General features: G+C 41.5%; 1 protein-coding gene across 1 annotated transcript in view; it reads left to right on the forward strand.

Moving 5' to 3' along the window:
• Window positions 1-18,594, forward strand: part of LOC139755173 (solute carrier family 12 member 9) — a 290,342-nt gene that overhangs the window by 220,245 nt on the left and 51,503 nt on the right. Inside the window, exon 15 of the mRNA XM_071673343.1 lies at window positions 984-1,187. Within this exon, the coding sequence (XP_071529444.1) occupies window positions 984-1,187 (204 nt within the window). The remainder of the gene's footprint in view (window positions 1-983; window positions 1,188-18,594) is intronic.

Below are 18,594 nucleotides of genomic sequence, written 5' to 3' on the forward strand. Positions count from 1 at the left end.
GCATCTGGGATAAACCATGGAAAATTTTGTGGGGCCTGGATGTGGAAAGGGAGCTGTGGTTTCGGTGCATTATACATGACAGCTAGAGACTGAGTGTGAACGAATGTGACCCTTGTTGTCTTTCCTAGAGCTACCTCGTGCACATGCGGGTTGAGGGGTTTTCATTTTCATGTGTGGCGGGGTGGTGACGCGGATTGAATAAGGGCAGACAGTATGAATTATGTACATGTGTATAATACTATGTATATGTCTGTTTGTGTATATATATGTATACGTTTAGAGGTATAGGTATGTATATGTGCGTGTGTAGACATGTATGTATATACATGTGTATGTGGGTGGGGTTGGGCCATTCTTTCTTCTGTTTCCTTGCGCTACCTCGCTGGCATGGGAGATGGTGACAAAGTACAATAAATGAATATAAATAGATAAGAATTAAGATATAAAATTTTTTGAGATGAGACATCATTATTTCAGAATTTTAAGAAATGATATGGAAAAAAGTTCATCATGCAATTATGGCTAAGAATGATGCATAAGGATGCCTAAATAAAGCTTGGAAATTATTATGGAGTTCAGCCTTAGGAAAGACTAGGAACCTGTCTCAAAAGCATTTTCATTTTAGAGAGTGTGACATGAAAAAGGAAAGTAAAAGTTGCAAAATGAAAATGTTTTATATAGTTAATTTAAAAAATTTAGCTTTGTTATGACAGGTTGAAGAATGTGCTAAGAATCAAGAGGTGGAAAATTAAGAAATGAGTGATGAGGTAGAAAGAAAAGGCAAATATTAGATGAATCATAAGGATAACACTTTGTTGATGATAGACTAAACTTTATGGTGTGTAGTCTCTGAACATGCACCAGCAGTTGGATAACATTGTAAAGAAGCTGATTCAGAAACCAGTTTCCTTGTTTTAGATATTTTATGAAGAGTAGAAGTAAAATTAAGAATGAAATATTTATTTGGAATCTAATTTTTTCAGGGAGTCGTCTCCATTTAATGTGAATAATTACCAGGCTACATCACCAACTTCTGCATCACCATCACTTTTAGCACAAGGATCATCCTTTAGTTCTGAAATCACCCCAGAGGAATATGTTGCAATGGTTGCTGATGTCCTGAACTTAGGGAAGAATGTGTGCCTCTGTCGTCACTTTCATCAGATGGATAAAGCTGCTATTCTAAGGTATACATTAGTTAAAAATACCTAGGAACAAGATTGATGTTTGGCTTGAATTTTCATATGAACATGAATTTGTGTTATGATATACTTTTTTCACTGTATGTTTCATAAAAGCAAGTGTAAATCAAGCTGGAGGTATTTTACACAGCCATGGGAGAATTATGGTGCCCTCAAGAGGAATTTTCTCCATACAGTCCTACAGTTCATCAGGATTCTTTTTCTTGTAGCTTCTCTTCAGTCTACCTCTGGACCTGACTTCACTTTTGTTAAATTTGCACCTTTTTGCTGTGTCCTAACTTGCATTTTATTGTGCTGAACATCAAATATATATCCATGTAGAGGTGAAACTTATCAAGGTCCCTTTGTGAGATATTGATCATGTTAAGGCCATCTTTCACTTCGTTCCATCCTCAATACTATAAATTTTCTTGGGTTCAATTTTATCAACCATGTATCAGACCAACTGTGGAGTCTGTTTAGATCCCTTTGTAAGCTGATGCAATTCTCCTCACTTTGCTTTTCAGTCATTACTTTTATTGAGTATTCCTGGGATATTATATGGGACGGTATTGATGGAGAGGGCAAAGGCATGTACAGAGCATCAGATTGGGGAAGAGCAGTGTGTTTTCAGAAGTGGAAGAGGATGTTTGGGTCAGGTGTTTGCTTTGAAGAATGTATGTGAGAAATATTTAGAAAAACACATGGATTTGTATGTAGAATTTATGGATCTGGCCTATGATAAGGTGGATAGAGATGCATTGTGGAAGGTTTTAAGAGTATATGGTGTGGGAGGTGAGTTGGTAGAAGCAGTGAAAAGTTTTTAACAAGGATGTGAGGCTTGTGTACTAGTGGGAAGAGAGGAAACTGATTGGTTCCTAGTGAGTTTCCGTTTGGGGCATGGATGCATGATGTCTCCATGGTTGTTTGATTTGTTCATGGATGGGGTTGTTAGAGGTGAATACAAGAGTTTTGGAGAGAGGGGCAAGTATGCAGTCTGTTGTGGATGATAGGGCTTGGGAAGTGAGTCAGTTTTGTTCACATGATGGTACAGTGCTGTTGGCTGATTGGGTGAGAAACTGCTGAGGTAGCACTAGAAAAGACAACAAAGGCCCCATTCGTATCACACTCAGTCTCTAGCTGTCATGTAATAATGCACCGAAACCCACAGCTCCCTTTCCACATCCAGGCCCCCACAGAACTTTCCATGGTTTACCCCAGAGCTTCACATGCCCTGATTCAATCCATTGACAGCACGTCGACCCTGGTAAACCACATCGGTCCAATTCACTCTATTCCTTGCCCGCCTTTCACCCTCCTGCATATTCATAGGCCCTGATCACTCAAAATCTTTTTCACTCCATCTTTACACCTCCAATTTGGTCTTCCACTTCTCCTCGTTCCCTCCACCTCTGACACATAATCCTCTTGTGTTCAATTTTTCCTCACTCATTCTCTCCATGTGAACAAACCATTTCAAAACACCCTCTTCTGCTCTCTCAACCCATTCTCTCTTTACCTTTCATTACTGACTCAATCATACCACCTCACCCACATAATGTCTCAACCATCTCATTTCCAACACATCCACCTTCTACGCACAAATCTATCTACAGCCATGTCTCGCAACCTATAACATTGTTGGAAAACCACTAATTCTTCAAACATATCCATTTTTGCTTCCAAGATACTTCCAAACATTTCCCCAAGTGTCTGGGTAAAGGCGATTAAAGTGGAACGGGAACTTGGGGGGTAGGAACCCCACCCTTCTTGTATTTCAATTTTTTAAAAGGTGGAAACAGAGGAGTCAGGCATGGGAGTGCTTTTGTCTCGAAGCTCAGATTGTGGTGTCTAAATGGTCGTAGTGGATGTAATCCAAGATGAGAAAGGAGGATAGGTAGTATGTCGAGGGAAAGGAACCTGGATGTTTGGCTATGAGTGTGAAACGAAGCTCAAGGGTAAAGGGGGAAAAGTGGTTTTTGGGAATGTCTTTGGAGTAAGTCACGGGGTTGGTGAGAGGACAAGAACAATGGTAAGGAGTAACACTACTCCTGGAACAGGAGTTGTGGGAGTATGTTTGGTAGAGTTTAAGAAGGTAAAAACTCTAGATTAGGTTATGGGTAAAACTGAAAGTGATGGAGGGTGATGGGTGTTATTAGTGCCTTTGCACACTGGGCATAAGAAGATAGATGATGAGAGGCAAGTGTTTTGGGAGCAGCTGAGTGAGTGTGTTAGCAGTTTTGATGACGAGACGGGTTATAGGTGGTGTGATTTGAATGCAAAGGTGAGAATGTGGCAGTTGAGAGAAATAATTGGTGTACATGGGGGTGTTCAGGTGTAGGGATGGAAAGGTGGTGAAGTGCTAGTTGATTTGTCTAGTGCTGAAAAAAAGAAAACTGGTGATTGGGCATTACCTGGTTTAAAAAGAGAGATTAACTAAGTATATATATGTATGTAGGAGAGATGGTCAGGAGTGCGTAATTGGATTACGTGCTAATTGTTAGCAGGGAAGAGGAGGACTCTTGGATGTTATTGTGCGGGATTGGTGCAAATTGAAGGGATGTCTGATCGTTATTGAATTGTGGGAGGCAAAGGTGAATATTTGTAGAGTTTTCAGGAAGAGAATGAGAGATTGTTGGGGTGAGAGAGTGGTGAGGAGTAAGTGAGCTTGGGAGGAGACTTGTGTGTGAAGTACAGGAGAGACTGAGTGCAGAATGGAAAAGGGTGAGAGCATAAGGACGTGGATGCGTGCTATTGTTGAGTCATCATATATGTAGTGCATTGGATTATTTGTGGAAAAGATGGGATCATTGAATAGGAGGTTGTAGGAACAGGACAGAACTGAGGACAATATTGTTGATGGTGAAAAGGAGGAGGGTCTGATCCATCAACAACCACAGAGATAGATCGGCCAGAGGAGGAAGCTAGGTACAAAGGAGCAAAGTGAGGTTAGGGAAGCCAAAAGGGGTGAGCTCAGATAGATGAGACCCTGATGTCACACCCTTCAAGGGCAACTTACATATGACTCCCAAGAGTCACCAGAAATGATTGGCCAGAATTAGTAAGATGAAAGAATACTCATCGGTGGATCTCAACTTACGGAAGCCATATGGATGATCAGAGAGAAGTCTGTGGTTTTTGAGGTGTTTCAGTGATGGGAGTTGACGAGGGTTTCAAAGGACTTTGAAATGGTAAGTAGATATCAAAGAGTAGGACAGTGTTTGAGTGGTCAGAAATGTTCAACCTTCTTAGGATTTGAGGTATCAAAAATGTTCCAAGGGAAGGAAAATGTTTTGGTTTTTAAAATGAATGGAACAGATGATCAAGCACAGGATGGAAGTTCAGTGGAAATAATCTTTTCAGTACACAGGGATGGATTCTCAGGACCATAAGCCTTGCTTGTATCCAGAGAAAGGAGACATTTTGGACAGTCCAAAAAGATATTACAAGAAGAGGCGTATGATAGTAAAGGGAGCATTGGTGTGAAGGAATGTTAGTTCATCCAAGGTTTTGGAATAAGAGGAGAATTGGGAAGCAAAGAGAGTTGCTTTGTCAGTGGTGTGAGAGGAGAGCTGCTGTACCTCAGAATGGAAAAGTGAGGGTATTGTAAGCCATATTAATAAAATTTTAGCGACAGAAGTTGTTTGAGATGCTCTTTTAGCTAAAGACCAGAAAGACCTGTCTGCGGATGAGGAGGAGAGTGATATTCTCTTTCCTTTTGAATAAGGAACACTTTGCGTGCTATTATGGGAAACCAGATGGAAGAGATGTTTTCCCAAACCCAACATATCTATTCCCTTGTCTGAATGGGCCTAGGGAAAATGTAGGGTTAATCATGGATTGGATGAAAAAGTATGTCTTGGAGGAAGAGGGGATGAAATGCTTCCATTTCTGCAAACCAATAACCTTTGTTATGCATTGGGGGGGAAGCAGGAAGTCTTCTTTTCCCATGAGAGGTGTTCAATCTGGTGGAAGTTAGATTGTGGCTCTAGATCTGCGGACACATATTTGAGGCAATGGCATCTACCACAATATGACTTTGTTGAAGCAAAGAGCTGTTATTTTAAGCGTCACCTTGTTCAGTTTCACAACAGACGACGAATTCCATCTTTTACGTGGTTGACAAATGTTGATATAGGTTCTTGGGTGTAGAACCAAATGGTCTTTCCCGATATCTTAGAATTGATTTTTTTCTCTATCAGTTATCAAGACATGTCAGTTCAGGCTCTGATAATTTTAGTTCTCTGCCTTCCTTAGATTTAAGAATTTTTTTTCTTTTTTTTGCCATGTCTCCGCGTTTGCGATGGTAGCGCAAGGAAACAGACAAAGAAATGGCCCAACCAACCCCGTTGAACACATGTATATACTACGCCACCACACTCGCGAATATACATTCCTACTCGCTTTCATGATTTACCCCAGACGCTTCACATGCCCTGATTTCACTCCACTGACAGCACGTCAATCCCGGTAATACCCAACATCGAATCAATTCACTCAATTCCTTTCCCTACTTTCCCCTCGGGCCATGTTCAGGCCCAATTCACACATATCTTTTTAACTCCATCTTTCTTCCTACAATTTTGGTCTCCCAGTTCTCCTCGTTCCCTCCACTCCGAACACATATATCCTCTTGGTCAATCTTTCCTCACTCATTCTTCTCCATGTGCCCAAACCATTTCCAAAAACACCCTCTTCTGCTCTTCAAACTACGCTCTTTTTATTTCCACACATCTCTCTTACTCTTACTTAACTTACTCGATCAAAACCACCTCCACACCATTACATTGTCCTCAAACATCTCATTTCCAGGCACATCCACCCTCCTCCGCACCAACTCTATCATAGCCCACGCCTCCTCGCAACCATACTGCATTGTTTGTACCACTATTCCTTCAAACTTACCCGCATTTTTGCTTAGAGTTAATGTTCTCTGACTTATAACATTCTTCAAGGCTCCAGTATTTTCGCCCCCTCCCCCACACTATGATCCACTTTCGCTTCCATGGTTCCATCTGGCTGGCCAGATCCACTCCCTGATATCTAAAACACTTTTAACTTCCTCAGTTTTCGCCATTAAAACTTACCTCCCAGTTGACTTGACCTCAACCCTACTGTACTAATAAACCTTGCTCTTACTTCACATATACTCTTTAACTTTCTTCTTTCTCAACTACTTTACCAAACTCAGTCACCAGCTTCTGCAGTTTCTCACATCGAATCAGCCACCAGCGCTGTATCATCTAGCGAATACTACGACCCTCACTTCCAAGCTCTCTCATCCCCAACAGACTTTTCATATTGCCCCTCTTTCCAAAACTCTTGCATTTTACACTCCCTTACAAACACCATCCATAAACAAATTAACAACCATGGAGACATCACACACCTGCCGCCAAACTAACATTCATAGAACCAATCACTTTCCTCTCATTTCCTACACGTACATACACATGCCTTACATCCTCGATAAATAACTTTTCACTGCCTCTAACAACCTTGCCTCCCACACCATATTATTCTTGATACCTTCCACAGAGCTCTCTATCAACTCTTATCATATGCTTCTCCAGGTCCATAAATGTACATACAAATCCATTTGCTTTTCTAAGTATTTCTCCACATACATTCTTCTGTTGTTGGGGGTGGGTTGGGCCATAGGCCTTTTTTGTTCTGTTTCCTTGCGCTTACCTCGCAAACGGGTGGAGGACAGCGACAAAGTATAAAAAAAAAAGAAAAAAAAAAAAAAAAAAAAAAAAGAAGAAATTCTTTTCAAAGCAAACACCTGTATCCACCCATCCTCTACCAATTCTGAAAAACCATCAGCTCTTCCCCAATCTGGATGCTTTGTACATGCCCTCTCCCTCTCAATCAATACCTCCCATATAATTTACAGGGAATACTCAACAAATTATACCTCTGTAATTTGAGCAATCACTCTTATCCCTTTGCCTTTGTACAATGGCACTATGCAGCATTCCGCCAATCCGCAGGCACCTCACATGAGTCTATTACATTAAATAACCGTACCCAACCAGTCAATAATACAAAGGTGCCCCCCTTTTTTAATAAATTCCGCTGCTATACCATCCAAACCTGCTGCCTTGCCGGCTTTCATATTTCCGCAAAGCTTTTACTACCTCTTCTTGTTTACCAATTCATTTTCCCTTACCCTTCTTCTTTGCACTCCTCCTCGACCAAGAAACACCCTATAATCTGCCAACTCTATCATCATACACATTCAACTAACCTTCATATAACATACTCATCTCCATCTCCTTCTCACAATCACCACTACTTGTTATCCACCTCTCCCATTTGCGCCTTCTACTGAAGTTCCCATTTGCTCCTTGTCTTATGCACTTTATTTACCTCCTTCCAGAACATCTTTTTATTTCCCTAAAATTTAATGTTACTCTCTACCCCAACTCTCATTTGCCCTCTTTTTCACCTCTAGCACCATTTCTCTTGTACCTCCTGTCTCTTCTTTTATACATCTCCCACTCAATTGCATTTTTTCCCTGCAAAATTCATCCATATGCCTCTATTTCTCTTTCACTAATTTCTTATTCTTCATCCCACCACTCCACTACCCTTTCTAATCAACCCACTCCCACTCTTCTTCCTGCCACAGCATCTTTTGCGCAATCCATCACTGATTTCCCTTAATACATCCCATTCCTCCCCCACTCCACTTACTTCCTTTGTTCTCAACCTTCTCCATTCTGTACTCAGTCTCTCCTGGTACCTCCTCCACACATGTCTACTTGCCAAGCTCACTTACTCTCACCACCCTCTTCACCCCACATTACACTCTTCTTTTCTGAAAAACCATTACAATTCTTCACTTAGACCATCCACTTAGATTATGTTCAGACATCCTCCAGTTGCACCTCTCAGCACATTAAATTCCAAATGTCTCTCTTCGGCGCGTCCCTGTCAATTAAACAAATTAATCCAATAACGCTCTCTGGCATCTCTCCTACTTACATACGTATACTTATGTATATCTGCTTTTTCCCCCAATTTTCGGGTAAAGGGATTAAAGGGAGGGAAATTTGGGGGGTAAAAAACCCCCCCTTCTTGTTTTTTAATTTTTAAAAGGAAACAGAAGGAGTCATGCGGGGAGTGCTCATCCTCCTCGAAGGCTCAGATTGTGGTGTCTAAATGTGTGTGGATGTAACCAAGATGAGAAAAAGGAGAGATAGGTAGTATGTCTGAGGAAAGGAACCTGGATGTTTTGGCTCTGAGTGAAACGAAGCTCAAGGGTAAAGGGGAAAAGTGGTTAGGGAATGTCTTGGGGTAAGTCAGGGGTTGGTGAGAGGACAAGAACAATGGAAGGAGTAACACTACTCCTGAAACAGGAGTTGTGGGAGTATGTGGTAAGTGTAAGAAGGTAAACTCTAGATAGTATGGGTAAAACTGAAAGTGGATGGAGGGAGATGGGTGATTATTAGTGCCTATGCACCTGGGCATAAGAAGAAAGAATGAATGAGAGGCAAGTGTTTTGGGAGCAGCTGAGTGAGTGTGTTAGCAGTTTTGATGCACGAGACCGGGTTATAGTGATGGGTGATTTGAATGCAAAGGTGAGTAATGTGGCAGTTGAGAGAATAATTGGTGTACATGGGGTGTTCAGTGTTGTAGATGGAAATGGTGAAGTGCTAGTAGATTTGAGTGCTGAAAAAGGAACTGGTGATTGGGCATACCTGGTTTAAAAAGAGAGATTAACATAAGTATATATATGTAAGTAGGAGAGATGGTCAGAGAGCGTAATTGGATTACGTGCTAATTGATAGGCAAGGGAAAGAGAGACTCTTGGATGTTAATGTGCCGGGAGGTGCAACTGAAGGGATGTCTGATCGTTATCTTGTGGAGGCAAAGGTGAATATTTGTAGAGGTTTTCAGAAGAGAAGAGAGAATGTTGGGGTGAAGAGAGTGGTGAGAGTAAGTGAGCTTGGGAAGGAGACTTGTGTGAGGAAGTACCAGGAGAGACTGAGTGCAGAATGGAAAAAGGTGAGAGCAAAGGACGTGGATGCGTGCAATGTTGAGTCATCATCATATGAGTGCATTGGATTATTTGTGGAAAAGAGGGAATCATTGAAAATAGGAGGTGTAGGGAACAGGACAGAACCCTGAGGGACAATATTGTTGATGGTGAAAAGGAGGAGGCTGATCCATCAACAACCACAGAGATAGATCGGCCAGAGAGGAAGCTAGGTACAAAGGAGCAAAGTGAGGTTAGGGAAGCCAAAAGAGGGGAGCTCAGAGATGAGACCCTGATGTCACACCCTATCAAGGGCAACTACATATGACTCCCAAGAGTCTACCAGAAATGATGGCCAGACATTAGTAAGATATGAAAGAATATCATCGGTGGATCTCAACTTACGGAAGCCATATTGATGATCAGAGAGAAGTCTGTGGTTTTTGAGGTGTTTCAGGATGGGAGTTGACGAGGGTTTCAAAGACTTTGAAATGGTAGATATCAAAGAAGTAGGACAGTAGTTTGAGTGGTCAGAATGATCACCCTTCTTAGGGATTTGAGGTATCAAAACATGTTTCCAAGGAGAAGGAAAAGTTTTGGTTTTTAAACTGAAATGGAACAGATGATCAAGCACAGATGGAAGTTCAGAGACATAATCTTTCAGTACACAGGGATGGATACCATCAGGACCATAAGCCTTGCTTGTATCCAGAGAAAGGAGCACATTTTGGACAGTCCAAAAAGATATTACAAGAAGAGGCGTATGATAAGTAAAGGGAGCATTAGGGTGTGAAGGAATGTTAGATTCATCCAAGGTGGAATAAGAGGAGAATTGGGAAGCAAAGAGAGTTGCTTTGTCAGTGGGAGAGAGAGCTGCAGTACCATCAGAATGGAAAAGTGAGGGTAATGTAGAGCGACAGAAGTTGTTTGAGATGCTCTTAGCTAAAGACCAGAAAGACCTGTCAGCGGATGATGAGGAGAGGATATCACTCTTCCTTTGAATAAAGGAACACTTGCAGCAATTATGGGAACCAGAGGAAGGAGAGTTTTCCCAAACCCAACATATCTATTCCCTTGTCTGAATGGCCTCAGAAAATGAATGGTTAAACCATGGATTGGATGAAAAAGTAGTCTTGGAGGAAGAGGGGATGAATGCTTCCATTTCTGCAACAATAACCTTTGTTATGCATTGGGGGAAGACAGAAGCATCTTTTCCCATGAGAGGTGTTCAATCTGGTGGAAGTAGATTGTGGCTCTAGATCTGCTGACACATATTTTGAGCAATGGCATCTACCACAATATGACTTTGTTGAAGCAAAGAGCTGATATTATTAAGCTTCACCATGTTCAGTTTCACCAACAGACGGACAGAATTCCATCTTTTACGTGGGTTGACAAATGATTGATATAGGATCTTGGGTGTAGAACCAAAGGTCTTTCCCAGATATCTTAGACATGATTTTTTTCTCTCTCAGTTATCAAGACATGTCAGTTCAGCTCTGATAATATTAGTCTCAGCCTTCCTTAGAATTAAGAATTTTTTTTTTTTTTTGCCACTGTCTCCCGCGTTTGCGAGGTAGCGCAAGGAAACAGACAAAAGAAATGGCCCAACCCACCCCCGTACACATGTATATACATACGCCCACACACGCAAATATACATACCTACACAGCTTTCCATGATTTACCCCAGACGCTTCACATGCCCTGATTCAATCCACTGACAGCACGTCAATCCCGGTATACCACATCGATCCAATTCACTCAATTCCTTTCCCTCCTTTCACCCTCCTGCATGTTCAGGCCCCAATCACACAAAATCTTTTTCACTCCATCTTTCTACCTCCAATTTGGTCTCCCACTTCTCCTCGTTCCCTCCACCTCCGACACATATATCCTCTTGGTCAATCTTTCCTCACTCATTCTCTCCATGTGCCCAAACCATTTCAAAACACCCTCTTCTGCTCTCTCAACCACGCTCTTTTTATTTCCACACATCTCTCTTACTCTTACGTTACTTACTCGATCAAACCACCTCACACCATACATTGTCCTCAAACATCTCATTTCCAGCACATCCACCCTCCTCCGCACAACTCTATCCATAGCCCACGCCTCGCAACCATACAGCATTGTTTGAACCACTATTCCTTCAAACATACCCATTTTTGCTTTCCGAGATAATGTTCTCGACTTCTACACATTCTTCAAGGCTCCCAGAATTTTCGCCCCCTCCCCCACCCTATGATCCACTTTCGCTTCCATGGTTCCATCTGCTGCCAGATCCACTCCCAGATATCTAAAACACTTTACTTCCTCCAGTTTTTCTCCATTCAAACTTACCTCCCAGTTGACTTGACCCTCAACCCTACTGTACCTAATAACCTTGCTCTTATTCACATTTACTCTTAACTTTCTTCTTTCACACACTTTACCAAACTCAGTCACCAGCTTCTGCAGTTTCTCACATGAATCAGCCACCAGCGCTGTATCATCAGCGAATAACAACTGACTCACTTCCCAAGCTCTCTCATCCCCAACAGACTTCATACTTGCCCCTCTTTCCAAAACTCTTGCATTCACCTCCCTAACAACCCCATCCATAAACAAATTAAACAACCATGGAGACATCACACACCCCTGCCGCAAACCTACATTCACTGAGAACCAATCACTTTCCTCTCTTCCTACACGTACACATGCCTTACATCCTCGATAAAAACTTTTCACTGCTCTAACAACTTGCCTCCCACACCATATATTCTTGATACCTTCCACAGAGCATCTCTATCAACTCTATCATATGCCTTCTCCAGATCCATAAATGATACATACAAATCCATTTGCTTTTCTAAGTATTTCTCACATACATTCTTCATGTGTATGGGGGTGGGTTGGGCCATTTCTTTCGTCTGTTTCCTTGCGCTACCTCGCAAACGCGGGAGACAGCGACAAAGTATAAAAAAAAAAAAAAAAAAAAAAAAAAAAAAAAATTCTTCAAAGCAAACACCTGATCCACACATCCTCTACCACTTCTGAAACCACTCAGCTCTTCCCCAATCTGATGCTTTGTACATGCCCTCACCCTCTCAATCAATACCCTCCCATATAATTTACCAGGAATGCTCAACAAACTTATACCTCTGTAATTTGAGCAATCACTCTTATCCCCTTTGCCTTTGTACAATGGCACTATGCACGCATTCCGCCAATCCTCAGGCACCTCACCATGAGTCATATATACATTAAATAACCTTACCAACCAGTCAATAATACAGTCACCCCCTTTTTTAATAAATTCCACTGCAATACCATCCAAACCTGCTGCCTTGCCGGCTTTCATCTTCCGCAAAGCTTTTACTACCTCTTCTCTGTTTACCAAATCATTTTCCCTAACCCTCTCACTTTGCACACCACCTCGACCAAAACACCCTATATCTGCCACTCTATCATCAAACACATTCAACAAACCTTCAAAATACTCACTCCATCTCCTTCTCACATCACCACTACTTGTTATCACCTCCCATTTGCGCCCTTCACTGAAGTTCCCATTTGCTCCCTTGTCTTATGCACTTTATTTACCTCCTTCCAGAACATCTTTTTATTCTCCCTAAAATTTAATGATACTCTCTCACCCCAACTCTCATTTGCCCTCTTTTTCACCTCTAGCACCTTTCTCTTGACCTCCTGTCTCTTTCTTTTATACATCTCCCACTCAATTGCATTTTTTCCCTGCAAAAATCATCCAAATGCCTCTCTCTTCTCTTTCACTAATAATCTTACTTCTTCATCCCACCACTCACTACCCTTTCTAATCAACCCACCTCCCACTCTTCTCATGCCACAAGCATCTTTTGCGCAATCCATCACTGATTCCCTAAATACATCCCATTCCTCCCCCACTCCCCTTACTTCCATTGTTCTCACCTTTCTCCATTCTGTACTCAGTCTCTCCTGGTACCTCCTCACACAAGTCTCCTTCCCAAGCTCACTTACTCTCACCACCCTCTTCACCCCAACATTCACTCTTCTTTTCTGAAAACCCATACAAATCTTCACCTTAGCCTCCACAAGATAATGATCAGACATCCCTCCAGTTGCACCTCTCAGCACATTAACATCCAAAAGTCTCTCTTTCGCGCGCCTGTCAATTAACACATAATCCAATAACGCTCTCTGGCCATCTCTCCTACTTACATACGTATACTTATGTATATCTCGCTTTTTAAACCAGGTATTCCCAATCACCAGTCCTTTTTCAGCACATAAATCTACAAGCTCTTCACCTGTTTCCATTTACAACACTGAACACCCCATGTATACCAATTATTCCCTCAACTGCCACATAACTCACCTTTGCATTCAAATCACCCATCACTATAACCTGGTCTCGTGCATCAAAACCACTAACACACTCATTCAGCTGCTCCCAAAACACTTGCCTCTCATGATCTTTCTTCTCATGCCCAGGTGCATATGCACCAATAATCACCCATCTCTCTCCAACCACTTTCAGTTTTACCCATATTAATCGAGAATTTACTTTCTTACATTTTATCACATACTCCCACAACTCCTGTTTCAGGAGTACTGCTACTCCTTCCCTTGCTCTTGTCCTCTCACTAACCCCTGACTTTAATCCCAAGACACTCCCAAACCACTCTTCCCCTTTACCCTTGAGCTTCGTTTCACTCAGAGCCAAAACATCCAGGTTCCTTTCCTCAAACATACTACTTATCTCTCCTTTTTATACATCTTTTATGAGATGAAAAATTCCTGGGGATAGGGGAGAAAGAATGCTTCCCATGCATTCCTCACGTGTCGTAGAAGGTGACTAAAGGGGATGGGAGTGGGGGGCTAGAAACCCTCCCCTCCTTGTATTTTAACTTACTAAACAGGGAAACAGAAGAAGGAGTCATGCGGGGAGTGCTCATCCTCCTCGAAGGCTCAGATTGGAGTGTCTAAATGTGTGTGGATGTAACCAAGATAAGAAAAAAGGAGAGATAGGTAGTATGTTTGAGGAAAGGAACCTGGATGTTTTGGCTCTGAGTGAAACGAAGCTCAAGGGTAAAGGGGAAGAGTGGTTTGGGAATGTCTTGGGAGTAAAGTCAGGGGTTAGTGAGAGGACAAGAGCAAGGGAAGGAGTAGCACTACTCCTGAAACAGGAGTGGTGGGAGTATGTGAAAGAGTATAAGAAAGTAAACTCGAGATTGATATGGGTAAAAGTGAAAGTGGATGGAGAGAGAGATGGGTGATTATTGGTGCCTATGCACCTGGGCATGAGAAGAAAGATCATAACAGGCAAGTGTTTTGGGAGCAGCTGAGTGAATGTGTTAGTAGCTTTGATGCACGAGACCGGGTTATAGTGAAGGGTGATTTGAATGCAAAGGTGAGTTATGTGGCAGTTGAGGGAATAATTGGTGTACATGGGGTGTTCAGTGTTGTAAATGGTAATGGTGAAGAGTTTGTCGATTTATGTGCTGAAAAACGACTGGTGATTGGGAATACCAGGTTTAAAAAGAGAGATATACATAAGTATATGTATGTAAGTAGGAGAGATGGCCAGAGAGTGTTATTGGATTACGTGTTAATTGATAGGCGCGTGAAAGAGAGACTTTTGGATGTTAATGTGCTGAGAGGTGCAACTGGAGGGATGTCTGATCATTATCTTGTGGAGGTGAAGGTGAAGATTTGTATGGGTTTTCAGAAAAGAAGAGAGAATGTTGGGGAGAAGAGATTGGTGAGAGTAAGTGAGCTTGGGAAGGAGACTTGTGTGAGGAAATACCAGGAGAGACTGAGTACAGAATGGAAAAAGGTGAGAAGAAAGAAGGTAAGGGGAGTAGGGGAGCATTGAGATGTATTTAGGGAAGCAGTGATGGCTTCTGCAAAAGATGCATGTGGCATGAGAAGCGTGGGAGGTGGGCAGATTAGAAAGGGTAGTGAGTGGTGAGTTGAAGAAGTAAGATTATTAGTGAAAGAGAAGACAGATGCATTTGGACGATTTTTGCCGGGAAATAATGCAAATGACGGACATATATAAAAGAAAGAGGCAGAAGGTCAAGAGAAAGGTGCAAGAGGCAAAAAAGAGGGGAAATAAGAGTTGGGGTTAGAGAGTATCATTAAATTTTAGGGAGGATAGAAAGGTGTTTTGGAAGGAGGTAAATAAAGTGCATAAGACAAGGGAACAAATGGGAACATCAGAGAAGGGGGCTAATGGGGAGGTGATAACAAGTAGTGGTGATGTGAGAAGGAGATGGAGTGAGTATTTTGAAGATTTGTTGAGTGTGTTTGATGATAGAGTGGCAGATATAGGGTGTTTTGGTCGAGGTGGTGTGTAAAGTGAGAGGGTTAGGGAGAATGATTTGGTCAACAGAGAAGAGGTAGTAAAAGCTTTGTGGAAGATGAAAGCCGGCAAGACAGCGGGTTAGGATGATATTGCAGTGGAATTTATTAAAAAAAGGGGTGACTGTATTGTTGACTGGTTGGCAAGGTTATTTAATGTATGTATGACTCATGGTGAGGTGCCTGAGGACTGGCGGAATGCTTGCATAGTGCCATTGTACAAAGGTAAAGGGGATAAGAGTGAGTGCTCAAATTACAAAGGTGTAAGTTTGTTGAGTATTCCTGGGAAGTTATATGGGAGGGTATTGATTGAAAGGGTGAAGGCATGTACAGAGCATCAGATTGGGGAAGAGCAGTGTGGTTTCAGAATTGGTAGAGGATGTGTGGATCAGGTGTTTGCTTTGAAAAATGTATGTGAGAAATACTTAGAAAAGCAAATGGATGTCTATGTAGCATTTATGGATCTGGAGAAGGCATATGATAGAGTTGATAGAGATGCCCTGTGAAAGGTATTAAGAATATATCGTGTAGGAGGCAAGTTGCTAGAAGCAGTGAAAAGTTTTTATCGAGGATGTAAGGCATGTGTATGAGTAGGAAGAGAGGAAAGTGATTGGTTTTCAGTTAATATTGGTTTGCGGCAAGGGTGCGTGATGTCTCCATGGTTGTTTAATTTGTTTATGGATGGGGTTGTTAGGGAGGTGAATGCAAGAGTTTTGGAAAGAGGGGCAAGTATGCAGACTGTTGTGGATGAGAGAGCTTGGGAAGTGAGTCAGTTGTTGTTTGCTGATGATACAGCGCTGGTGGCTGATTCGTTTGAGAAACTGCAGAAGCTGGTGACTGAGTCTTGTAATGTGTGTGAAAGAAGAAAGCTGAGAGTAAATGTGAATAAGAGCAAGCTTATTAGGTACAATAGGGTTGAAGGACAAGTCAATTGGTAGGTAAGTTTAAATGGAAAAAAACTGGAGGAAGTGAAGTGTGTTAAATATCTGGGAGTGGATATGGCAGGGAATGGAAGTGGAAGTGAATCATAGGGTGGGGGAGGTGGCAAAAGTTCTGGGAGCATTGAAAAATGTGTCGAGAGCGTTATCTTGGAAAGCGAAAATGGGTATGTTTGAAGGAATAGTGGTTCAAACAATGTTATATGGTTGCAAGGCGTGGGCTATAGATAGAGTTTTGCGGAGGAGGGTGGATGTGCTGGAAATGAGATGTTTGAGGACAATATGTGGTGTGAGGTGGTTTGATAAGTAAGTAATGAAAGGGTAAGAGAGATGTGTGGTGAAAAAAAGTATGGTTGAGAGAGCAGAAGAGGATGTTTTGAAATGGTTTGGTCACATGGAGAGAATGAGTGAGGGAAGACGATATATGTGTCAGAGGTGGAGGGAACAAGGAGAAGTGGGAGGCCAAATTGGATGTGGAAAGATGGAGTGAAAAAGATTTTGAGTGATCGGGGGCCTGAACATGCAGGAGGGTGAAAGGCATGCAAGCAATAGAGTGAATTGGAACGATGTGGTATACCGGGGTTTACATGCTGTCACTGGATTGAAACAGGGCATGTGAAGCATCTGGGATAAACCATGGAAAATTTTGTGGGGCCTGGATGTGGAAAGGGAGCTGTGGTTTCGGTGCATTATACATGACAGCTAGAGACTGAGTGTGAACGAATGTGACCCTTGTTGTCTTTCCTAGAGCTACCTCGTGCACATGCGGGTTGAGGGGTTTTCATTTTCATGTGTGGCGGGGTGGTGACGCGGATTGAATAAGGGCAGACAGTATGAATTATGTACATGTGTATAATACTATGTATATGTCTGTTTGTGTATATATATGTATACGTTTAGAGGTATAGGTATGTATATGTGCGTGTGTAGACATGTATGTGTATACATGTGTATGTGGTTGGTGGGTTGGGCCATTCTTTCTTCTGTTTCCTTGCGCTACCTCGCTGGCACGGGAGATGGTGACAAAGTACAATAAATGAATATAAATAGATAAGAATTAAGATATAAAATTTTTTGAGATGAGACATCATTATTTCAGAATTTTAAGAAATGATATGGAAAAAAGTTCATCATGCAATTATGGCTAAGAATGATGCATAAGGATGCCTAAATAAAGCTTGGAAATTATTATGGAGTTCAGCCTTAGGAAAGACTAGGAACCTGTCTCAAAAGCATTTTCATTTTAGAGAGTGTGACATGAAAAAGGAAAGTAAAAGTTGCAAAATGAAAATGTTTTATATAGTTAATTTAAAAAATTTAGCTTTGTTATGACAGGTTGAAGAATGTGCTAAGAATCAAGAGGTGGAAAATTAAGAAATGAGTGATGAGGTAGAAAGAAAAGGCAAATATTAGATGAATCATAAGGATAACACTTTGTTGATGATAGACTAAACTTTATGGTGTGTAGTCTCTGAACATGCACCAGCAGTTGGATAACATTGTAAAGAAGCTGATTCAGAAACCAGTTTCCTTGTTTTAGATATTTTATGAAGAGTAGAAGTAAAATTAAGAATGAAATATTTATTTGGAATCTAATTTTTTCAGGGAGTCGTCTCCATTTAATGTGAATAATTACCAGGCTACATCACCAACTTCTGCATCACCATCACTTTTAGCACAAGGATCATCCTTTAGTTCTGAAATCACCCCAGAGGAATATGTTGCAATGGTTGCTGATGTCCTGAACTTAGGGAAGAATGTGTGCCTCTGTCGTCACTTTCATCAGATGGATAAAGCTGCTATTCTAAGGTATACATTAGTTAAAAATACCTAGGAACAAGATTGATGTTTGGCTTGAATTTTCATATGAACATGAATTTGTGTTATGATATACTTTTTTCACTGTATGTTTCATAAAAGCAAGTGTAAATCAAGCTGGAGGTATTTTACACAGCCATGGGAGAATTATGGTGCCCTCAAGAGGAATTTTCTCCATACAGTCCTACAGTTCATCAGGATTCTTTTTCTTGTAGCTTCTCTTCAGTCTACCTCTGGACCTGACTTCACTTTTGTTAAATTTGCACCTTTTTGCTGTGTCCTAACTTGCATTTTATTGTGCTGAACATCAAATATATATCCATGTAGAG

The sequence above is a fragment of the Panulirus ornatus genome, chromosome 18, assembly GCF_036320965.1.
Source record: "Panulirus ornatus isolate Po-2019 chromosome 18, ASM3632096v1, whole genome shotgun sequence".
In the NCBI taxonomy this organism is placed as follows: domain Eukaryota; kingdom Metazoa; phylum Arthropoda; class Malacostraca; order Decapoda; family Palinuridae; genus Panulirus; species Panulirus ornatus.